General features: G+C 42.3%; 1 protein-coding gene across 8 annotated transcripts in view; it reads left to right on the top strand.

Annotated features, from left to right (window-relative positions):
- Positions 1–20687, top strand: part of sgcd (sarcoglycan, delta (dystrophin-associated glycoprotein)) — a 247945-nt gene that overhangs the window by 130271 nt on the left and 96987 nt on the right. The window contains exons 1-2 of one of the 8 annotated variants that reach the window (XM_086226539.1): positions 7101–7315; positions 7923–8044. The exons of 4 other annotated variants lie outside the window; for them this stretch is intronic. Coding sequence is in view for 1 of the 4 variants with exons in the window: in XM_086226533.1 (XP_086082659.1) it covers positions 574–576 (3 nt within the window). In the remaining 3 variants the exon portion in view is untranslated. Of the gene's footprint in view, positions 1–152; positions 577–7100; positions 7316–7922; positions 8045–9062; positions 9112–20687 lie in introns of those variants that run through there. 3 more of the 8 variants (XM_086226533.1, XM_086226534.1, XM_086226537.1) reach the window with 3 other exon arrangements.

The raw sequence follows: 20687 nt of genomic DNA, 5'->3' as shown, positions 1-20687 counted from the left end.
CATAAAAATACTGGAGGGGCGAGGCTCAGACTCACAGGGGCTGTCGTGACAACAAAACACAGTCTGTAAGTCCCTCCTCTTTCAACTTCAAACCACATGTGTCTGGTTCTAAATCTGGCAGCAGCAAAAGCAGGGCTGAAACTTTGTGAGACAGAGGGCCAGAGCAACCAGACTTTACCCAGCAGAGCAGCAGCTTTCACAAAAAAAGAACCCAAAAAACAGAAAGAAAACAGAACAGAGGGAGACAGTTGGGTCACAGCGGTCCACGAAGCCTCCAGGAAACAGCTCTCACAGCTCGGGGACTCAGCCAAAAGAGGCGGGGAGCCGTTTGTTATTGGAAAAGCTGACAAGAGAGCAAGGCAGCACAGAGGGGAGAGAAAGAAAGCAGTTGCTGCCTTCTTTGAGTTGGTCAGTGAAGGCCTCATGTCGCTTCCTAGCAGCAACTCAGTCCCATTTTTTTCTGCCTGACACACCTCGACTTTAAACATATTTTGCTGTGAGGCCAGAAGGGAGGGGAAAGTAAAGAGAGGAGTAAAAAGGAAACAAAGAAAAGAAGAAATAAAAGGAGGAATCATGGTGAGTTTGGTTCCACTGCCTTGTTTGGTGTGCTCATTAAGTGTGGCTGTGGTGGGCGGGGTGGTGGGCTGGGCTGTGACTCCGTTACTCATTCAAAACGTGTGCTAAAGTGAAGCTGTGGCTCCTTTGTAGTTTGCAGGCTGCTGGTATCTTTTGGCAGAAATCCTGTTTTTTTTTTTTCACTCTGTGCTCACTGGCTGGGGAGAGAAGCATTACAAGCACTTTATAAAAGCTGAGCACCCCCCTCCCCCCCTCCCCGCCACCCCACCCCCTGAGACAGAAGCAGTTACATTAATTTATTTGTTGCGAAGTGATAAGTTTAGCAGAAATTAACTCTGTTAGAACTTTTTAAATTCCCCCTGTTAATACTATTTTTGTGTGTGTGTGTAGAGAGAGAGAGTGAGAGAGAGAGTGAGAGAGAGAGAGAGAGTGAGTGGGAGGGTGGGCAAGTGGGTGGGCTGGCCGCCCCACTTCCCCATATCAGTCCCAAGAACACATTTGGTTTCAATTACTTCGTCTCTCTGGGGAACAAGCTGCTATAAATAAGTAACCAGAGGCTGAGTGTGGACAGACTGTTGAGAAGGGGCACATGCCTCAGCACTCACGCCGGCTCTGCTGAGGGTGGGGCGGATGAGTGGCGGTCTCAGTTGTGGTGGTAGGAGTTCTGTCTGGCATTGTACTGGAGCAAGTCAAGTTTTCAGAGTCTTGACTGGCAGAAGTGATGCTGAGCCATCTATCGGAGCTTCTGCCTCCAGTCAGAAGCGGCGAGGACGGAGGGAGATGAGTAGACGGAAGCTCTGAAACAGATTCTATCTCTGTGAAATGTCAATCAGCCCTGTGACAGTGTGGCGCCAGGAGCCACGAGAGGATCCAAGATGGATGCAAACATCCAAGTGTTATATTGACCATATTTACTAATATATTCATATCCTGTCTACGTGGTGTAGTATACTTGTTAGTGCACTACTTCAATGGTTCCTCTGACTTCAGTGAATGAAAGTAACTGGAAAGAAAGAACACTTTGAATGTCAAAGAAGTGAACTATTAGAGGAGAAAAAAATAGTCTCCAGAAGTTTTGTTTTGTACAGCAACACGACTGTGAACGAGAGTAAGTTGAAAGTGCACTAAATAACAATATAAAGGGGGGTGGAGTCCTCCCGTGCGGTTCGTGTGGATCGCTGGCGCTCTGATAACTGTGGGGAAAGTCATCACTCCACAGCAAATCCAAGACTCTCGTCTCTGCATGTCTGCTTCCTCGGGGAAGCTGAATTACAGGAGAACTTTGACGCGTGCACTCCGTCCACATGCCGCCAATTCCAAAAGTGAGCAGCTTTCATTGTGTTGAAGATTGTTCAAACTCCCAGTCACCAGGCACAAGGTTCACGTTCCGTATTCAGCACTCTTGCTCTTATTTTCTTAAATAATGCAGCACGATACGAAGTTCAATAATTAGTGAAAATTACCCCGTGAATGCAGAAACCCAACTCCAAACTCTAAAGAGCCGCCTCAGGATCTGACATTATTGAGGTCTCATTACTCTGATTTTTGATTTTCTGAAGACCACATTGAGCGAGACGAGAAAGGAGGCTCTGCTTGATTGCACTTTTTGGGATATACTGGATTTGCCCTCTTGGAGGATCACAAACATGAAGACTTTGATTTGTGCAATTTTCAGCACCCACCTCTCTCTTTTATTTGCTATCACGAAACATAATCTTCAGCTCAATTACCTTTCAAAATTTCACTGCAAGTGCTTGTTTATACCAAGACAGACAACGGATGAGCAGGGCTGTGTCCATAAGACTTTCCAAACACACAAATGCTCCCTGAGGATTTGGGAATATTAAGGTCTCATTATCCCAATGGTTGAGGGGATTTTCAGCAGGATGTCTGTTTATGCTGAGCTGTACCAGATTTGGCCTGTTAGCTGAAGACGGTCACTAATACGAAAGATCCACATCTACGCACCCTACTTCTTCACTCTCTTCAGACTATATTTCTATTTTATCTTGATTATCTTGATAGAGTTACTAAGTGTGAGAGAGAGAGAGAGAGAGAGAGAGAGTTACTCATTGAAAAGGATGCAGGGTTTCTGATTTGTTTATCTGTTTTGTTCTCACGCATTTCTTTTGGAGCGCATGTTAAATCAAGAATTTCTTTAGAAGCTTTTTATTTTGTTGGTTCTTGACTTTATTTCCTTCCATGTTCGTCATCAGGTTTTAAAGTTAGTAAAGGTCTACGAACACAGACAAAGGCTGTTCAGGCTGTTGACCCGCAGTTTGGGGAAGATTTATATTCTGTGTTGGACTCTGTTATTTCCTGTTTTATTTTGAAAGGTTGTCGCAAGACTTACTTCCCTTTCATTGTCCTGTGTCCATGTGTCTCAGGTGTGTCTCCCTATTGAATAGTTATGTGTGTTGATAGTTTTGTTCCTCAAGTTGAAACCTGCACTAAACCCCTGCTAAGCCTGGCTTTTCAGCTGACTCGTACAAACAAATATCTGCAATGTTTGCAACAGCAGGCTAATATTAATATCATATTCCCCTTTTAATGAAAGTACACTGTGGTGAATTAAGATATGCCACTCATTTCTGCACGCAGTTTCTATCACCTGTTAAACTGTAAAGGACGAGGATCATGGGGAGGATGGCTATTGCCTTGTTCCACCCTGCACAAATAAAATGAGATATTCAGTAGCAATATATATATATATATATATATATATATATATATATATATATAAAACTACACAAATTCAAAAGATACAATCTTATTCCTTGATATAAGTGCTAATTTGTAAAACCTGCACGTATTATATCAACTAATCTGGATAGCCGACACAGCGTGTACAGCTAGCCCTTCTAATGACTAAGATAAGTGTTTGAAAGTAATGGTTGTGAAATTACCCTGAAAAGAGGTCTCATAGATTTTTAGGACCCTCTTAAAATGAGATGGATCCTCTCAGCAACTTTGTCCTTGAACTTCTGCAGAGAGGTAAAAAAAAAAAAATCCCAGGCTGGGCTCGAACAGTCCATTGAAAGGATCATTTCTCCACTTGTATCATCAAAGTGAGAGGCGGTTTATAATGAGTTGCATTTTTATACAACTCTTTCATATTGCTAAAATTGTGGTGAAGTGGGGAACCAGCTTTAAATAACGTCTTTAAAAGTTCACCCAGGGAGAAGAGAATTTTAGTGTTTCCATAAATAGAAACTGATAGATTTAAAAATAGCAGCAACGTAACATCTAACTGACAGCCAGCAGTCTTCTTGAGTTGCTGCACTTGTCTCTGCATTGGCTGCCCCTCTTTTCATGGCGGACATTCTGACTGTTTTATGTTCTTTGGGGCCTTGGCACACGCACACACCCAAGTCATCAAGAGCAATCAAGGGTTCGGTCTCGCTCAAGGACACTTAACACAGAGAGGCACAATTATGAACATTCGTGATGGCCGCATTCCATTTAGGTGAGCTGCAGATGAGACTGTGGTCGTCTGCTCTCCCACTCACAGCTCACCAGCACAGCAATGGACTGGAGCCGTGGTTCATGTTTATAATTGTGGTTATGAAGCTAAAGTGTCTGTAAGTAATGAGATTTCAAAAGCATAACCTGTACCACCAGGAAGCCCCTGCGCCTCCTCCCCTCCACAGTGACTGACATGAATCACAGCCCACCTGCTCCAGGATAACACAGCAGCTGCCACTCCACAGTTATATTCGGAGCAGAGTCAGAGCTCCAAAATTCCTGACCTTCCAGCTCCTGACCCCGACTCTCTGTCTCCATCCCTTCATGTGTTCCTCACTGCCTGCATGCCACTTCCAACTGCCTGTCTCCTCCCACCACCAAAACTCATCTGGATCTGCTGTTTCTCTGCTGCAAGAAGATCCCGATACGACCTCTGTCTCCCAGACTTTGATTTGAATGCTAGTGAACTTCAGCAACAAAGTCAGAGTGGATGAAAGTGCAGTCAGGGTTACTCACATCAGTTCTATAAAAGAGCTCACAATCAGCAGGACAGTGAGGATGCTATCTGTTAAGATTTACACACGAGATTTTTACATTCCCCCAACAGGGAAGAAATCCCCAGCACCGAAAGAAACCTCAAATCATATCTTTCCAAGAGAGGCATTAAAGAAAAATGCAAATTAAAACTTAACTCATCTTCAAAAGCACAGAAAATTCAAGAGTGCAAAATAGATGACAACCAGCACTTTAACTTTGAACTGAACACATCCTTATCTCGGTCTCTCACTAAAACAACTTAGTAGAAGCGAGTCCTGACACTGCATGGACGCTTGACAAAACAAATAATCAAAGATCGTAAGCAGAACTGTCAGTTGTAACTCCATAATTCTGTGTTACAAAGGAAAAACACCCTAAAAATCCAGTTCCTTGATGTGCTGGCTGCCCTATAGTTCTGTTAACGAGTTCTGATTTCAACAAGAAAAGTTCTTTTTGTGTTCCAAGAGGAAATATGGACAGGAGCAGGAATGAGGGGGACAGGTGAAGGTTAGGTGCCCTCACCTGGTCGCAGTTCTGACCAGGAACCAACCCCCCCCCCCCCCCCCCCCCCACAGGAAGTTTGCTCTTCGTTGTAAAACCACGCAGGATGTCGTGAGACTCCGATCACTAAGACCCACAAGAACACAACAGCCAGATCCAGCAAAACAAAATGATTCATTGCATTTCTTCCATGCAAATGCAGTTAATGGTTGAGGGTCCACAGCAAATAATGAGCACGTTGCTATGGATACGATGTTGCATGTAACAGATGTAATAAATACAAACTGCTGCAGGTAAATAAGGTGGTTAGAGAACTTGGAAATAATGTGGGAGTGTATTTGCATATGGAATAGAGAATGTGTGGTACATCTACATATCTATAGATATACACTATAGAACTCTTTTTGACGTCAGACCAAGACCCTTGACTCACCAAACTGTCCCTGGGTCCTGATGCCCTCCAACAACAACTGGGTCATCCAAAAGCAAGAACCAAATAAGGAGTGCTTCCTCTCATGTGTCATTTCAGGAAAAATGAAAGGAAGCCTCCGATTCTAGTGCCTGTTAGTGAATGCTAGCATGATGAATTCGGACGGTAGACACCGTGTTAGTGTTCTTACGAGCATGCTTGTGTACTTTAGAGCTACTGCTGTCGCTGCAGTGTAGTTGTAGCCTTGCATATAAATGTGCCCGCCAAGGATTTTATGTGTTTTCCTGTTTTTATAAATCTCAGGTGTTCAAGGTGACCGGCTTCAATCAGAGTCACAATGAAACAATGCTGTGGTTCCAGGGTATTTATTTCACAGATAGGGTTTTCTTTCAAGTAGTCTTTCTGTTATTGTCTTCGCCCTCCCGCAGACATACGGATGGGAAGAGCAGGGGTGGGCTCAACAGGAAAAATGAGGGCCAGATGAGCAGAGGAGGTGAAAAGAGGGCGAATACTGAGGTAGGAGAGTAGATGAGAGGGGGATTTGTTGAGTGAGTGATAATTTAGGGATTAGATTTTGGAGTAGGAATGGAACTGAGCCGAGCGTCTTCCCACATTGGTTTGGAACAGGGCTGCAAAGTCATTTCCATGGAAATGATGACCCCCCGCCTCTGTTGTTTGTGACCAGAGTGACTGAGGAACAACAACAAAACTGCTGATATTTTACTTTACGAGGCATACAGAACGTGTGTTTGCTCTGTTCCCTTTCCGTCACATTATGAGCTGAGTTTGTAATGCCGACAGAACAACTGGACATCCATCCATTAGACTTTATTCATCCTCTTCTGAAGTCTGATCTCACCATCGGGCCGGTCAATAAATGTAAACATTAGTAATCACTGTCACAGTCTCAGTCAGCCTGCTGCCTCAGTCACTGCAGCGCCGTCATACCTCTGGGAGACGCCTCACAAAGGCTTCCCTGGTAGTCAAACAAACAAACAAAATCATAAAAGTGTTTCAAAAATAATATAAATCTCTTTCCCTCAACATTATATATCACTTGCTGATTTACGCAACTACTGTTACTGCAGTTGTATTCATTTTCAGTAATTAAAATGATGTATTAACAGTAAGAAGTACATCTTAAATCAGTATTGTCACCAGCCTCTCCAACCCTCATGAGCAGGAGCCCCCAAACAATTCAAAATGTCAGCATTTAGTCAAAGATGAGTCAGACAGAGTAACGTTGGTAGTAAAGATTTGATTGACTGCTGACACCCAGATGAACAGAAGCATCTCTGAAATGTTTCCTTCTGCTAGCTGGCGGTGACGCTCAGTGTGATCACGATGTTGCAGGTTTGAGCTAAATTTGTAAAGTTTAATTGATTAATCTGTAAATGTGACACTTGAAAAGGGAAGAAGAACTTTTAATCTTAAAAAACACACACAAAAACCAACTAACTAACCCAATCAACACAGTGACCGGACGTAACAGCGTCAGCAGCGAGCGAAAGATGCCCATATATGGTAGGTACGGCCCGTACGTGCTTGTAAAACAGCTTTCGCCGATAGGTGGCGATACTGACCCATTTTAGCCTCTGGTGTGATGCAGCCGGCAGGACGAAGAAGTGGAAGCAGGTGGAGGTCGCGATTTAATGTTCGCTGTTAACTTCAACAAAATGGATGACTTTCACAGAAAACTGTTTTTATCAAGTTCGGAACCGCAGTCTGGATGATGCGAAACAAAACTAGACGAGGAAAAATGTTGACGTGGCTTTCCGACGCTGGAGACGTCTTTCTTTTGGATTGGTGAGTAAGAATGAGCGTTGGCAGCTCAGTGACGTCTAAGCGGTAATAGTTTGGGGGGGGGGACACTTTTCAGACGGTAAGACGTGACTGTCGACTCTGTAGTACCTGTTGCTAGGTGAGCTCCAAAGAAGGGTTTCTACCTGGAAGCTGAAGCCCCGGATGTTTGGTGCCGTTTGCCTCGGGTTAATTATTCCCCCTGCATGTTTAGAGCAGAGGCTTCAGTGTTTGTTTGTTTGGGTTTTTTTTTTTTGGCAGTATTACATAAACTTCTGCCTTTTACTATCAGAAACATTGTTTTCTCCCTCTTTTTTTTGTTTTTTGTTTTGTGTCAAAACTGCATTTTCTGAATCTGACTTTTCAGATGTCTCCTCCTCTCTCATACCAGGATTGAGCCCTATGGCAAAAAATACCATGTCCCGCTTTCTTACTTGGCGGTATCCTGATCACGGTTTTATCACAATCTGTAGTTTTTATTGTGGCTAAGAAAATTTTAGAAGTTATGGTTAAGTCAGGTGAACGCTTTTGCTTACAAACATATGCCAGGCTTGTATTTGACTCCTCAAAAGTGCCCAAAGTAAAATAATTGTTTTTTTTTTAAACATTTCAGGTTGGTTTGCATGGCGTCTTCCTGCTGTCTTTTCCAGAGATAAGTGACGTTCTGTCCAGTTCACTTGTATTTAAATGGATTGAAGAGCTTTGCCCAGAACTCTTGACATGAAGTCTGTCTAGGTGACAATTTCTCACCATCTCTGACTCTGTCTTTTAATTTAAAATTAATTCAATACAATAAGACAAACCTGATGTGCCAAGAAAGGAAAAAAATTCTTGAAAGCCTAGATGTCCTCACCTTAACCTCAACCAAGAGTTGCTTAAACGAACCAGTTATATTAATGATAATTTAAATGCATTGCTGTCGGGAAAACGGGAAGTGTAGTCAGTCTGTGTTTTAATCCTCACACACAGTGAAACCTGGTCCAGAATCCACTCCCTCCTCTCCTCACCCTCCAGTTTATCCTTTAGTTTTTACATATCCTCCAACTTCCTACTTCCCTCATCCTCTTTTATTCTCCTTTTTTTTTCTCAAGTCTCGCCCATTGTGTATTTTGGTGTTTTTCTCTCTTTTGTGTTTTTTTTTGTTTTTACTGTCACATTCTTCAAAGTACAGCATGACTGAGAGGCACTTATCATAAACATTATTATATTAAACAGCCTCAGACTCCCAAACAACACAGCGTGGTGCAGGACAGTGAAAGCGTGTGTCAGCCAAGATGGACAGCAGCAGCCGAGCACGTCTAATGACGCCGTGCACATACCGCAGACTTCCGCCAGAGACTGTGTTTGACATCATTCAGCTTGTGACACAGCGGCGGACCAGAGCGACGAGGTTCAGTCCCGAATGAAATTACATGTTACACGCTGATGCACTTTCAAGGATAATTGGTCTCATGAATTATGGACGTTGAGCTATTTTGCATTATCACATGGGCTGCATCTTTTCATCAGTCTATCATTTAATCAGATCATGCACACAAATCCCTATTAGACACGCCGATGACATGGTCTGATAGCACGCCTGGCTGACACAGCAGCCCCGCTGTGTAGAACGAGAGCAGGCTCCTGCAAGTAGAAGGACTAAATTTTTTATCACCTTTCTAACGGTTTGTCATTGTCTTCCAAAACCACTGCTACATTTTAAAGAACAAAAACATGTTATGATCCTAACACTGGGGTTTGTTAAGGCAGGAAAACAACTCGGTGAGCTGCTCTGTTATCATGAGACACCCGTCTGTCGCCAGGTAAGCACGGTTTATTGCTATTCACGACAATAAGAGGTTGTTTAATCCAGGGAAACACCCAGCTGTGACTGGATGTCCATTTAACCACTTAAAAAGTGGGGTTAGGTGTTGAAGTTTGGTCACCTGACCTCATTAAACACAAACATTCATGCCATCAAAGTTGTGGTCAGCTGGACCGGCTCTAGCGATCCGATCTTGCTGGATGAAACGTTCATCAACGCTTGGAGACCCAGTGGTGGAAATTCTGGTGTCACAAACATCTGAGTATCAGGCTCACTATGTTCGCTAATTGAAAGCCGGAGCCATAGTGCTGTTTAACCTTGTATTCTACACGATCCACTGGGTTCCTCAGTATTGAACTGCCTGCTTCCACTGTCAGCTACAGCCATAGCTGTGCACCCACCGCTTTTGCTTCCGTAAAACTATATATCCCCTCCACCGTTTCCTCTCCAAGTGACTGAGCTAATGTGGCTAAACTGGGATGTTTACAACCTGTGTGGTGATCCGACTTCTCACGTTTCTCTTACGGTGTTGTTGAGTGTTCAGAGCTCAGGATTTATCAGAACAGAATAGCAGCTAAAGCTTTTATTCGTCTTACACGTTGTGTAATATATTTTTTTTTATTCTGATTTAAATTTCTGCATTTGTGAAAACAGCACAGTTGTGGCTAGAAGAGGGGAGAGCAAAACTACCTTTTCTGAGTCGACTGTGGCTTCCTACTTGCAATGAGGACGGTAGAAGTTAGCTTCTTTTTTCTGTCTTTTTTTTTTTTTTTTTTTTTTTTTTTTTTACTGGATTTGGTTGATTCAAACCTGGCAGTTCAGGAGATTAAAGCTTCCTCATAATCAAAGTCAGTGAGACAAAATATTTGGACATGCCAGACTGAGACACCTCTGTTTGCTTGTGTGCGAGATAATAAGACAGGAAGTAGGAGTGAGATTTTTTTTTCAAGCACATCCAGTTCAGAGCTTCAAAGTAAGCAGACAAATCCTTAGACTTCCCCCACGTCAAGAGTGTCATGACCTTTGACTTGCTTTCATGTGACTGTTAAGCTCAGAATCTCTGAACATCTTCATACAACTTCAGAACTTGAAGGATCCTTCTTTATATGCTAAGTCACTTCGGAGTCTCTCCATCTGTTGACTCAAAACTTGTTTAATGTTTAGTTATATTTAACCTCAAAATTTCCTGTCAGCCCAAAGCTACATTATCATTCTTCATCATTTTGGTTTTCGTTCTGAAGCTCTTGGGATCATTTGTTGCACTCTACTGCAAAGCCCCTTAGCACCTGTACTGTGCCCACTCGAAGGGCTCGTGTCACTCTGAAGCACTTTGGATGAAAGTGCTCTTCACAGAGAGCTCTCTTGACAAATGAACGAAATGTGATTTCACGTAGCAGTTGTGGGAGAATTGGGATGCTGTGCCTCAAGAAAAAAATGAAAGGAACAGAAGTTAATGTAAGTGCCCCTAAACAACATTATAAAAGGAGGAAATTGGATTTCATTAAGGAGAGACACAATTTCCTTTAGTTAAATGCCAAGGTAGCCTTTGTGGATATTTCATGCCAAATGTTGTTGAACCCAAAAAAGACAGACATGGCTGCAGGAAACGGCAGTTTGAGTCTTGTAGTGTTACATTTTTAGCTTGGTTGCACCCTGTTGTCATTTACTAGTTTCGCAGCTTGTAGCTTGATGCTGCCTTCTACCTGTAGCGTGGGACTGTTGTCGTCATGCTGTACGACTCGTGCTCACGTCATAGGTTTGCTGCGGTAGTAAAACAAGATAAATCTGAGCGCTTATCACATGCTCAGTATGTATCCGCCTCCCAGAATGTTGCCACAGGCAAAAAAAAATGCTTGAGCTTGGAGGTGCTGCAGTAGAGTTCTTACCTTAGCATTGACTCATCATAATAATCAGACATGTGGTTGGTGAGTTTCATCTCCATAAGCTGCAAGTTGTGTGTGCTTTCTGTGAATTCGGTTGCAGGCTGTGATGTCAAAATTACGAGCTTCCATGCATGTGTGGTTTGCAGTAAACTCGTGTTTTACTCTGGTGACTGGGTTGATGTAAACCCAAATAAGCTGTGAATAGTTCCTCTAAAAGTTGTCTGCGAATAAAGTTATTGTTGTTGTTATTCAGCGCTGGTACTTTCCTCCCAAGGCTCCCTCCACCATGGGAGTTTATGTTTATGGTTCATGACACAACTATGATTAAGATGTAAAGAAGAGAGGTGGAGATAAAGAGAAGACAGACAGATGGAGAGAAATGAAAAGCGAGAAGCAATGAGGGAGGGAGAAGGAGAGCGAGCAAGGAAAAGAGACAGGCAATTTAGCATCAGCGCGCTGGCTCTGATATACGGCGATGCTCAACATCACGCTCTCTCACACAAACCCAAACACACAGGTCCTTTTGTTTTCCTACCTCCTCCGTCCATTTATTACAAGCTGCTTTTCCATTAAACTGTGAAGTTGGCCCCGGGGAGATTAGAGTTTGAAGATATGCGGCCATTTTGAGATTATTTTCATAATGTCTTGATTGTTTGGTAATTCAACAACACAGACTAATTGCTTGGGGCCAAATTTGGCACAAAGGTAAGGAAGTGACTGGCCACTCATCTCTTGCACAGCATTTCTGAAAGGCCTCCAAAATACTGCTTTACAGTAAAAGTAGGACCCTGTACAGAAAAAAAAGAAGATGGAGATTAATTAGCCACCCCAGAATAAAGAATAATTCAGGAAGGATTTAAAATAAGAAACAGAAGAGTGCAGAAGGTTGCATCAAGAAAGAACAAGACAAGGAGGATATTAGAGGTGACATATAACAGAGAAAAAGGCTAAGATTCAACTGGAGCCAGGGCTGCTCTGGGCTTCAAAAGAAATCATTAGAATTATGTGATCAACGAGAAAGTGGAGCAGAGAAATGAAGATTGGTGAGACTTGATGCTGCTTCTTTTGCTGCCCTTACACTGACAGTCTCTTGTACTGGGTAAGAGTCATCAAAAAAGATGCCTCCTTAGACCAGCATGGCTTGATACGCTGCGCCACACAAAGCAGCTGTAATTACACACTGGAGTTTGATATTGGTTAGCGTGGCAGTGTTGCAGAATGAGGCCTGGTGGGTCAGACCTCCCAAGGTTTGCGTGGGCCTTCGTTAACTCTTCCCTGGTCTAAGAATAGGGAAGGTTCACATTTCAAGTAGACCTCTTCTTTATGACTAACACTGCATTTGTGCCCATTCCCTTTCTGCGAATCACAGGCTGAGTAGAGCGGGTCTCCATGGAAAAGCGAAAACTGCATCCTGTCAGGAAATGGGTGTGTGTCCGTGGTAACAGCACGTCTGTTCTAGCTTCCCCAGCAGCTTGTAGCCCAGACAAAAATCTAAAACTGCACATTTAAAGCCAGTAAAAGAAAAGAAAATCAGCAATTCAACAAGGAATGGGGCTGAAAAACCCCTCTGTCACATCTCAAAGAGGATTCAGCTTGATTCCAAACTGTGCAACTGTCCCTCTCAGGGATCAAGCGCCGACAAACAAGCACTCAGACAGCGCCGACGTCTGCCAAAGTAATCGTGATAATTCCTGAGACATTAATGAGACAAACTGACACAGACACAAATAAATTTCAGTGAGAAAAATATTGCCTTTTTGACAAAGGTAATTTAACGGCTTCATGTTGTTTTGTGACCCTTTTTTAAGGGTTGCACTTGTTTGAAAGCCTGTCTGACATCTCGTCAGATTCAGTCCCTCTGACTCAGTTTATTATTCTTCCATCATTCCCTTCCTGATAAAGCCAGGATTCAAACTGACAAGAAAACAAAAACTTCAAGTGAAACAAGTTTACAAGTGCCTGAACAAACATAACATTTATTGCAGGAAATAAAATATATCTGCAGAAATAATAAAGGTTAACTACATTTGGCCACCAGACCACTCAACTGCCATGGAGCTTTTAATTATCTGAGGCCCTTTACTGCATAAGTAGCACAAATCACCAATATTGGGTGGAAAGCGTGTAGGCCTGTGTCAAAGCAATTAATTTGCACAAACTAATGTGGAATTTGTGGACATTTTATTGAAGTATTGCCCTCCTAAGTCACTATTTACACTCAGCTCTGCACTGTTTGGCATCCCATTCAAGATGGAGGCAGCTTGAGCTTTGAGGAAATGTGAGGAGACAATGCAGATTGAGCCACATGTGCTCAAAATGCAGACGTGACATAGTTAAAAAAAAAAAAAATAGGAACCTCACTCAAGGGTGGCAATACATTGAGCAGACTATTTATTTTAATTTATCGTCTGCCAGTTAGATATGGTATCATTTTCCCAAAGATGTGTGGAATTTCTCACTTTGTACCTGTTCATTCCAACGCTGGCATTGTGTAATTTGGAGCTCCAGGGGAAACTTTAGTATTGTTAGACAGGAGATAATGTTCTATGTGCAAAATATGAACAAATATGTTCTGACAGGAGATAAAACTTGGAGAATCGAGAACAGTAAAACAGTGAGAGCTGATCCCAGGAGCCTATTTACATTGCGAAGAGGAAGTGCTTCCCCAGCTTAACTTCTGAATTAATGTTTGTGTATTCTGCCAGCGTCTGAGCACTTGTCTCCACGTTTACTCGTCTCCCTAAACTCTCTTCCCCGTTCCCATCCCTGCCTGTCTGAGCAGGCTTTGGAGGGTTTTCTGCTCAACCTGGTTGAAGTCCAACGCATCTTAATCACTGCGGGGTGCCACTCCAGACTGAGCTTGGCTGCCAGTGTCACTTCCACTTGTCTCTGACTCCACTTTCACTGGGAGACATGGAACTATCAGCCCAGGAAAAGCAAAGTCTTCAAGTCTTGTTTTTTTTTTTTTTTTTCCCCGGTTCCCTGTGATTACGTTCCCTCTGCTTCTGTAGTCTGAATCCAGTTCAGGATTAAACCTTTAGTGGATATTAAAGTCCTGTTAACGGAGAGCCTGTTAGCTTTGGTGACAGTACAGATAAAGTTAATTATACTTGTGAAGGATCGCCTCAGGGTTCGCAGGCTTAGCGGCTAAAAATGGTAGGTCTATGATGGGAATCAGGTGTGTGTGGCTTGAATGAAACCTGTCTGGGACACATTTGCTCCGATAATCTACAGACTGCTGTTCCCAAAGTGGACTTTTAGCACCGCTTTGAAGCCTTACTTCCCCTGACATGAATGAGTAGGCGATTCTCATTTGCATGGCACATGCGAGAACAAAGCTCACCTGAATCACACAAAACAATGATCTCACTCATGTAATGAATGGCCTTCACCACAATAACAATGAGCCATTGTTTCTCTGTTTCCAGCAGTCATCACTACGTGGGGAGGTGTACAGCTGGACTTAGACAAATACATGATAATTATTATTATTATTATTAAGTTCACCCCCTTTGCATGTTGGCATGTGCCGCCATTCCATCCAGTATGTTACACTGGAAGTTCCTGCTCAAAAATTTGTGTCAATACATGTGGATTTTGTACTTCTCAGGATAGATCATAAGTTTTACTTCACAATCAACTCCAACTCGATGTTTCTCAAGCTTTTGTTTTTTTCTTCTTGGGACCCACTTTTTGAAAATCAGAAAGTATTGTGACCCAATTCACTGTATGCTTTATCTATAAATAATGAGAAGAGTGAATTTGTGCATGAATGAACTATCCTGACAATTTTGCATTTTTTACTCATTTCTTCATCACATGGTATTTAGCAGGCATGCTAGAAAGAAGGAGGTATCAGTTTGGAATGTCATGACTCAGTTTTCTGCAAGTTAATTTTATTTATATATATATATATATATATATATATATATTTATTTATATATATATATATATATATATATATATATATATATATATATATATATATATATATATATATATATATATATATATATATATATATATATATATATATATATATATATATATATATATATATATATATATATATATATATATATATATATATATATATATATATATATATATATATATATATATATATATATATATATATAAATAAATAAATAAATAAATGTTGGATGAGTCCAACTGCATCAGTTGTTTCATGCATGAAACAACAGCACACTTTACAAATAGATGTTAGGTGTAGTTTGGCTTTTAGCTGGGTTTTTCTTTCTTCTTATTCCTACAACAGTGTCTTGTGGTCCAGAATCTTTCAGCGTTATGGTGGAAACTGTTTGGCAATTCATACAAATACTGTGATGGTTTCTCAGTCTATGCTCAGTGGTTTCAGTGAAGCACAGATCTCATTGCTCTTGAAGGCGACGTGTTGTGTTTGCCTGCATCTGCTCTCTGCCACAGTTAATGTGAGGTATTGGCATCTTCCTGCCATTGCGTAGAACTGGAATTTTGAGTTGTTCGTGTGAAGACACAGCAAACCCTTTGAAGAATCTCTGTTCATGGAGGCCGACTCACCTGCCTGTGTCTGGAACGACAAGTGTCATACGAACACACCACAAAGACTTGAGCAGACCGTCAGCTCGCACATACAGAAGGTTCTCTTCCCACATGAGAGGAAACGGGAGCACTAGTCTGTAGTCATCATTCACAAAGGGGTCAGCTTGATCACATCCCCAGCAGGTTATGTCTAAAGTGTGTCTAATGACCTCTTGAAGGAACTTAGTCTCTCCTCTTACTGAGATTCTCTCACTCGTGGCTTCTGCTGCCAACACAACACCAACAATCGACTGGAAAACAGCCACAGATGCAGAATGATGGCCGACCCTCGGCGCGGTGGGTCACATTACATGGTTTGAACACTATTAAATATTCAAAACCTTGAAATGAATTCAGCACAATCTTAAGCACCTCCGACAGGCTACCTGAGGATGCTTCTAATGGCGAGCACTTTCTCTTGAGCACTGCTTTGTGTGTGTGGACGACTTAAGAGCCGTGAGCATCCTTCGAAAACACCCTAAAGTCTCGAGATTGATCATTGTCAAGCCTCAGGAGGCCCTGGACAGTCAGTTGCACAGGAGTAGTGGTGAGGAGCAATTCAGGACAGTAGCCATTGGATCCCTTGAGCATTGGTTAATAGTCTCCAGGGCCTTCATACAGTTAACCAAGATAAGTGAAGAAAGTCTAGCGTGGATGGAGAGGCAGCGGCCGCCATTCCTGCCTTTATACATTTAGAAAAAGCAACTAGAGACGAGCCGAGGCTCATTAATCGTTCGTCTTCAGCTACTGGTGAACATCTTCCACGACTGGAAACCAACAATTGCATTTTTAGTAACTTTTCAGTCAGCTGATCATATTTTTTAACTTCTCTGTTTACACAGATTTTCAGCGGCCAATGAACTACCCCAGGCTGTTGTCCATTTTGTGTATTCATACACTTGGAGGCACTTTCGTCCCAGTAATAGTGTTTCCATTGGCAGCAGCCAGGCCCTGGTACTGATCCACATGTTGTCTATAAAAGTCCTAATGGGGAGCTGCCTGGCTATTTGGCAGCAGGAATAACCACTAACATTTTGTAAAACCTCATTTCTCTCTCTAATCAGACACAGACTTTGTTTTTGGACCGCCGGGTTTTCTTCAGGCGCTCTGAATGAGTAGTTGGATGAACAAGAGGCACACTTTGAAAGCAGCAATGGAGGGAAAAAGACTCAAAGGCCACTGGTTTGATTTGCCTCCAATTTGCCACTTACTTTCTTCCTCCCTCGCTCTTCAACTTCGCTTTCTTTGCACACACCTCCTCTCAGTTTTGAGAGTGGCCATTATTTAGCTTGTAACCAAGCACCATTTTCTTTTCTCAGTCAGCCCACATGGACTAAAAGCTTATCGGAAAGCCATCAGTACTCTTTGCGTGGATAGGAATGCAGGAGTTATGTTTCATTTCTGCAGTACATTTATTTGATTTGTGCCACACTTTGTGAAGAGACATTAACAGTGTAATATGAGTGTGCAAATAAGAAACCAATCAGCACATGAATAAAACTTTGAAAACTATTGATTTTATATCAAGTTTGAACTTTTAATCAGGGTTTCACAAGCTACATTATCATATATTTAAAATGTATCCCTTCCAGATCCATATAAAAACATGCTTGCTCCCAAACTTAAATAAGCACCCCCCCCCCTCCCCCAGCAAGGTGTAAGATGTAAAAAGTCTCTGCTGCTTGGGTTAATTAGTAGAATAATAATTTGAATTAAGTGTATCAGGTTCTCTCACCTCCTGAGACATACATATTGGTATTATAAACAGGAACATGTGTTCACAGTCCACAAAATTATACATACTTGGTATGGGGAGAATTCATGATCTAGACTAACAGTTTTATGTGTCTGCACCACTGAAGCCCTAGTTATGTTTTTGGGTCGGCTGTCCATCCATCCCACTCTTGTTATGCAATTTTTCTGGAATGTTTGAATGTCTTCAAATTTGGTTTAATCATCCAGTGGGACTTGAGGTTGAACTGAAAATACCTCAGTTGTCAAAGGTGACTGTCACCTTACATGAGATCTCAGGAATGCCGTGAGGAATTTCAGATACAGTGCAAACATCCACTGGGCCTCAAGAATGACTTGGGAAAAAAATCTGTAGTTAAAGTGTGACAGACTGAGACTGCAGAGGCATGCAGCTGCCATGTAGTATTTACAGTTCTTAGCAGGCCTGTAACCATGTTTGCTCCTGCAGTAAAGATGGATATTTAAACGTGTACTTGCGGATAAGGATGCTGCGAGCAGGTCCTCTTGCTGATTCTCCTTGAGTTCTTATTTCGGTGCCCCCACCTGAGTTTGCACCTGGAGGCACACAGAAGCCACCGTGCATGTAGTATCGCTACACCTCATCTCACAATCACTTCTAATCTAATAGTGTGTGCAGGTCAGGCAGCTTTTCACTGACGTCTGCGGAGAGCAGAAGCATCCAAACCCCCATGCATGACCTTTTTGTAAATGGTACTGTGCGAAGATGCAAGTGCATCTGTTTTTAAAAGGTAACGGGAGATGACTTTTGGTTGAATTCATGTTGGATGAGATTGGACACACCAAGCTGCACCTTGATGCCCTTGCACCCAGCACCTTAGATCATTAAATCACTGCCCTTAGTGTCTATCAAAAATAAATCACCCAAGTGTTGAGCAGTAGCCTGCTGATGCCTCTGTCCCCTGAGAATGCTGTGATAATGGTGTGTGTGCTGTTTGAAGTAGAACAACACTAATGAATACAAACTGCTGCCCAGCACCGTCAGTGGCATTGATTGAGGTTTTGAGTTTGTATATAAGAGCCCTCTTCACTTTTTTCTCCTATTTATCCACCAGGGTTTAATGTGGCATGACTTCCTCTGTTGTTGCTGCTGTTGCTGTGGCCAAAATGGAACTGACAGGATCCTTTTCATTCGGACGTGGCCGTTTCACATATCACAACAAACAACAGAAAAATACAAATCAAAGAGGAAAAAATACTCTAGAGTGAGGAAATTGAAATATTGTTTGTTTTTGTTTTGTGAGTTTTCATAATCGAGCATGTCGGTGTGAACAGAAGTCATAGCAGCGCTGCCAGTGGACCTGGATCTTGTTGAAAGGAGTTATTGGACAAGACAGTGGTTCGTTCCAGGCGAACGCATAGTGTCAGCCACGACTTGCTGCCCGAATGTGGAGGGTCTCATCTGGAAAGAGAGAGTGTGATGTAGGATCAGGCAGGTTATTAATTCCCACTCACAGGCTGCAGCTCTCCACGAGGGTTTTACTAAAGAGATGAGCAAACAGCCAGAGTTTATCTTGGCTCATGCGGCTGTTTGTTACTGTAAACACATTTGAATTTTAGAACCTGTCACTTCTTCTGTATTGTTTAGGATGATCTTTGCACATCAAACTCGCTCACTTCCTGGAGTCTGCTGTTGTGTCTATGTGATGGTTTCAGAAACAGCTGAGCCGATCAAACTTTGTAAACAGGATAAAAATGGGATAAAAATCATGAATCGGGTGGACGAGATCATTACAGCTGTATGAGGTGTTGCAGGTCATATCTGCAGTGACTGACTGATGGCAGTGGGAGGAAAGCATCAGCCGATTGGTCGGGGCAACATGACAGTATTCTGCAATCAGCGTGAAAACAATGCCAGACTGAGTAATGAAGTGAAACAAAACGGCAATTCCGTCTGATTATGAAATTATTCTTCACAACCCTTAAACTGTACATTTTTAGCACTGAAGGTGATAAGGCTCCAAGAATAGCAAGCTCATCACCATGTCTTTGTTTCAGTCTGTCACTTTTCATATAAAAGCTTTTAATGAACATTAGAGGCCTCAAGAGGACACTATAGATCTCTAACTTTTTTTTTTTTTGTCGAGTTTAAATTTATCCCAGCACTGCAGAGGTTGTGAGAGAAGACTGAGTTTGGCTGCTTTCTTTGCTCTCCCACCACTGATTTCCCTCTTTTCTATCAAGCTAGACATCATAAAGATATGCCTCCTCAGCGCTCTGCATCTCCCTTCAAACAAAAATGAAAATCCAACCTCCTCTGTAGCTTTCAGCACTTTCTCACCGGGTTCCTGTCTTGCGCCATTTGTTTCAGTTAGCTTGTAATGCGTGTGGTTGTCAAAAGCAATTGGCTTTGCTGGTCGGAGATGCGCACTCCAAAGCGTGGCCGACAGTAAATTGTATTTTTCCACAAAGTTATTAGGCCATTATCGTGGCACTTGAAGTGCCTTCTCATCTTCACAGTCAGACAATTAGAATCATCATTAATAGGTACTATCAGTGCATCAATGGGGCAGAGGAGACATAATGGAGATATAGACAGCTTATGGAGCTATCAATCAATACAACTGCTAACTAAACTGCCTTTTATTGTGCCAGAACTGAGTGGTTGGTTATTGGCTCAACAGACAGTATTTAAGTGCAGTATGTGAGAGGAATGATTCTGACGTGTTATTTGTAGTGACGTGGGCATCAACGTAGAGCACTGACGCAGCAGCTGGATTATTGGTTTGGTTAAAAAAAAAAAAAGCTCAGTCTTCAAAGATCTTGGTCAAGTTTGAATCCCACTGGCTCACTGCAGGATTGTCCCCCTTCACGTTTATACTGATGACTGTTGTGTCAAACATAAAAACCAGCATGGCTCATAACGTCTATGATGGTCTCCTCAGTCACAACAATCACATGGAGCCACATACACATCAACCTACATGAAATATCTGCACACTGCAATCGTAATTGCTCACTAAAGTGCTACGGATGCTATGCCGGAGCACACTCACACAGACACAAGTGGAAAATAAAGAACGACCAGGTCTGCATGTGTTGCACTGGCGGTGTGAGGGGCATCAAGTCAGCTCTTGGCGATGGAGTGTTTTCACTTCGGACCCTAGCCTGAGTCGTGTTTGTACGTCCTAAATTGGATGCTGACACCTTCACTTGTCTGTTGAGGGCCAAAGCAATGCTCAACTCTCCAAACGTGTCATGACAGTACAACTGCTATCGCGAAATGACTCAAGACTGAAGTAATGGAGTTAACAAACCCCAGACAGCAGATGAGTAAATGACATCTGTAATTTAGCTGTAGTGCTAATTATAACTTGTGCATTTTCAATCAAGTAAGTGT

The sequence above is a fragment of the Aulostomus chinensis genome, chromosome 15 (assembly GCF_037954235.1).
Source record: "Aulostomus chinensis isolate RoL2024-O1b breed Wild chromosome 15, RoL_Achi_v1.0, whole genome shotgun sequence".
In the NCBI taxonomy this organism is placed as follows: Eukaryota; Metazoa; Chordata; class Actinopteri; order Syngnathiformes; family Aulostomidae; genus Aulostomus; species Aulostomus chinensis.
This window is presented reverse-complemented; position numbering and strand designations above follow the sequence as displayed.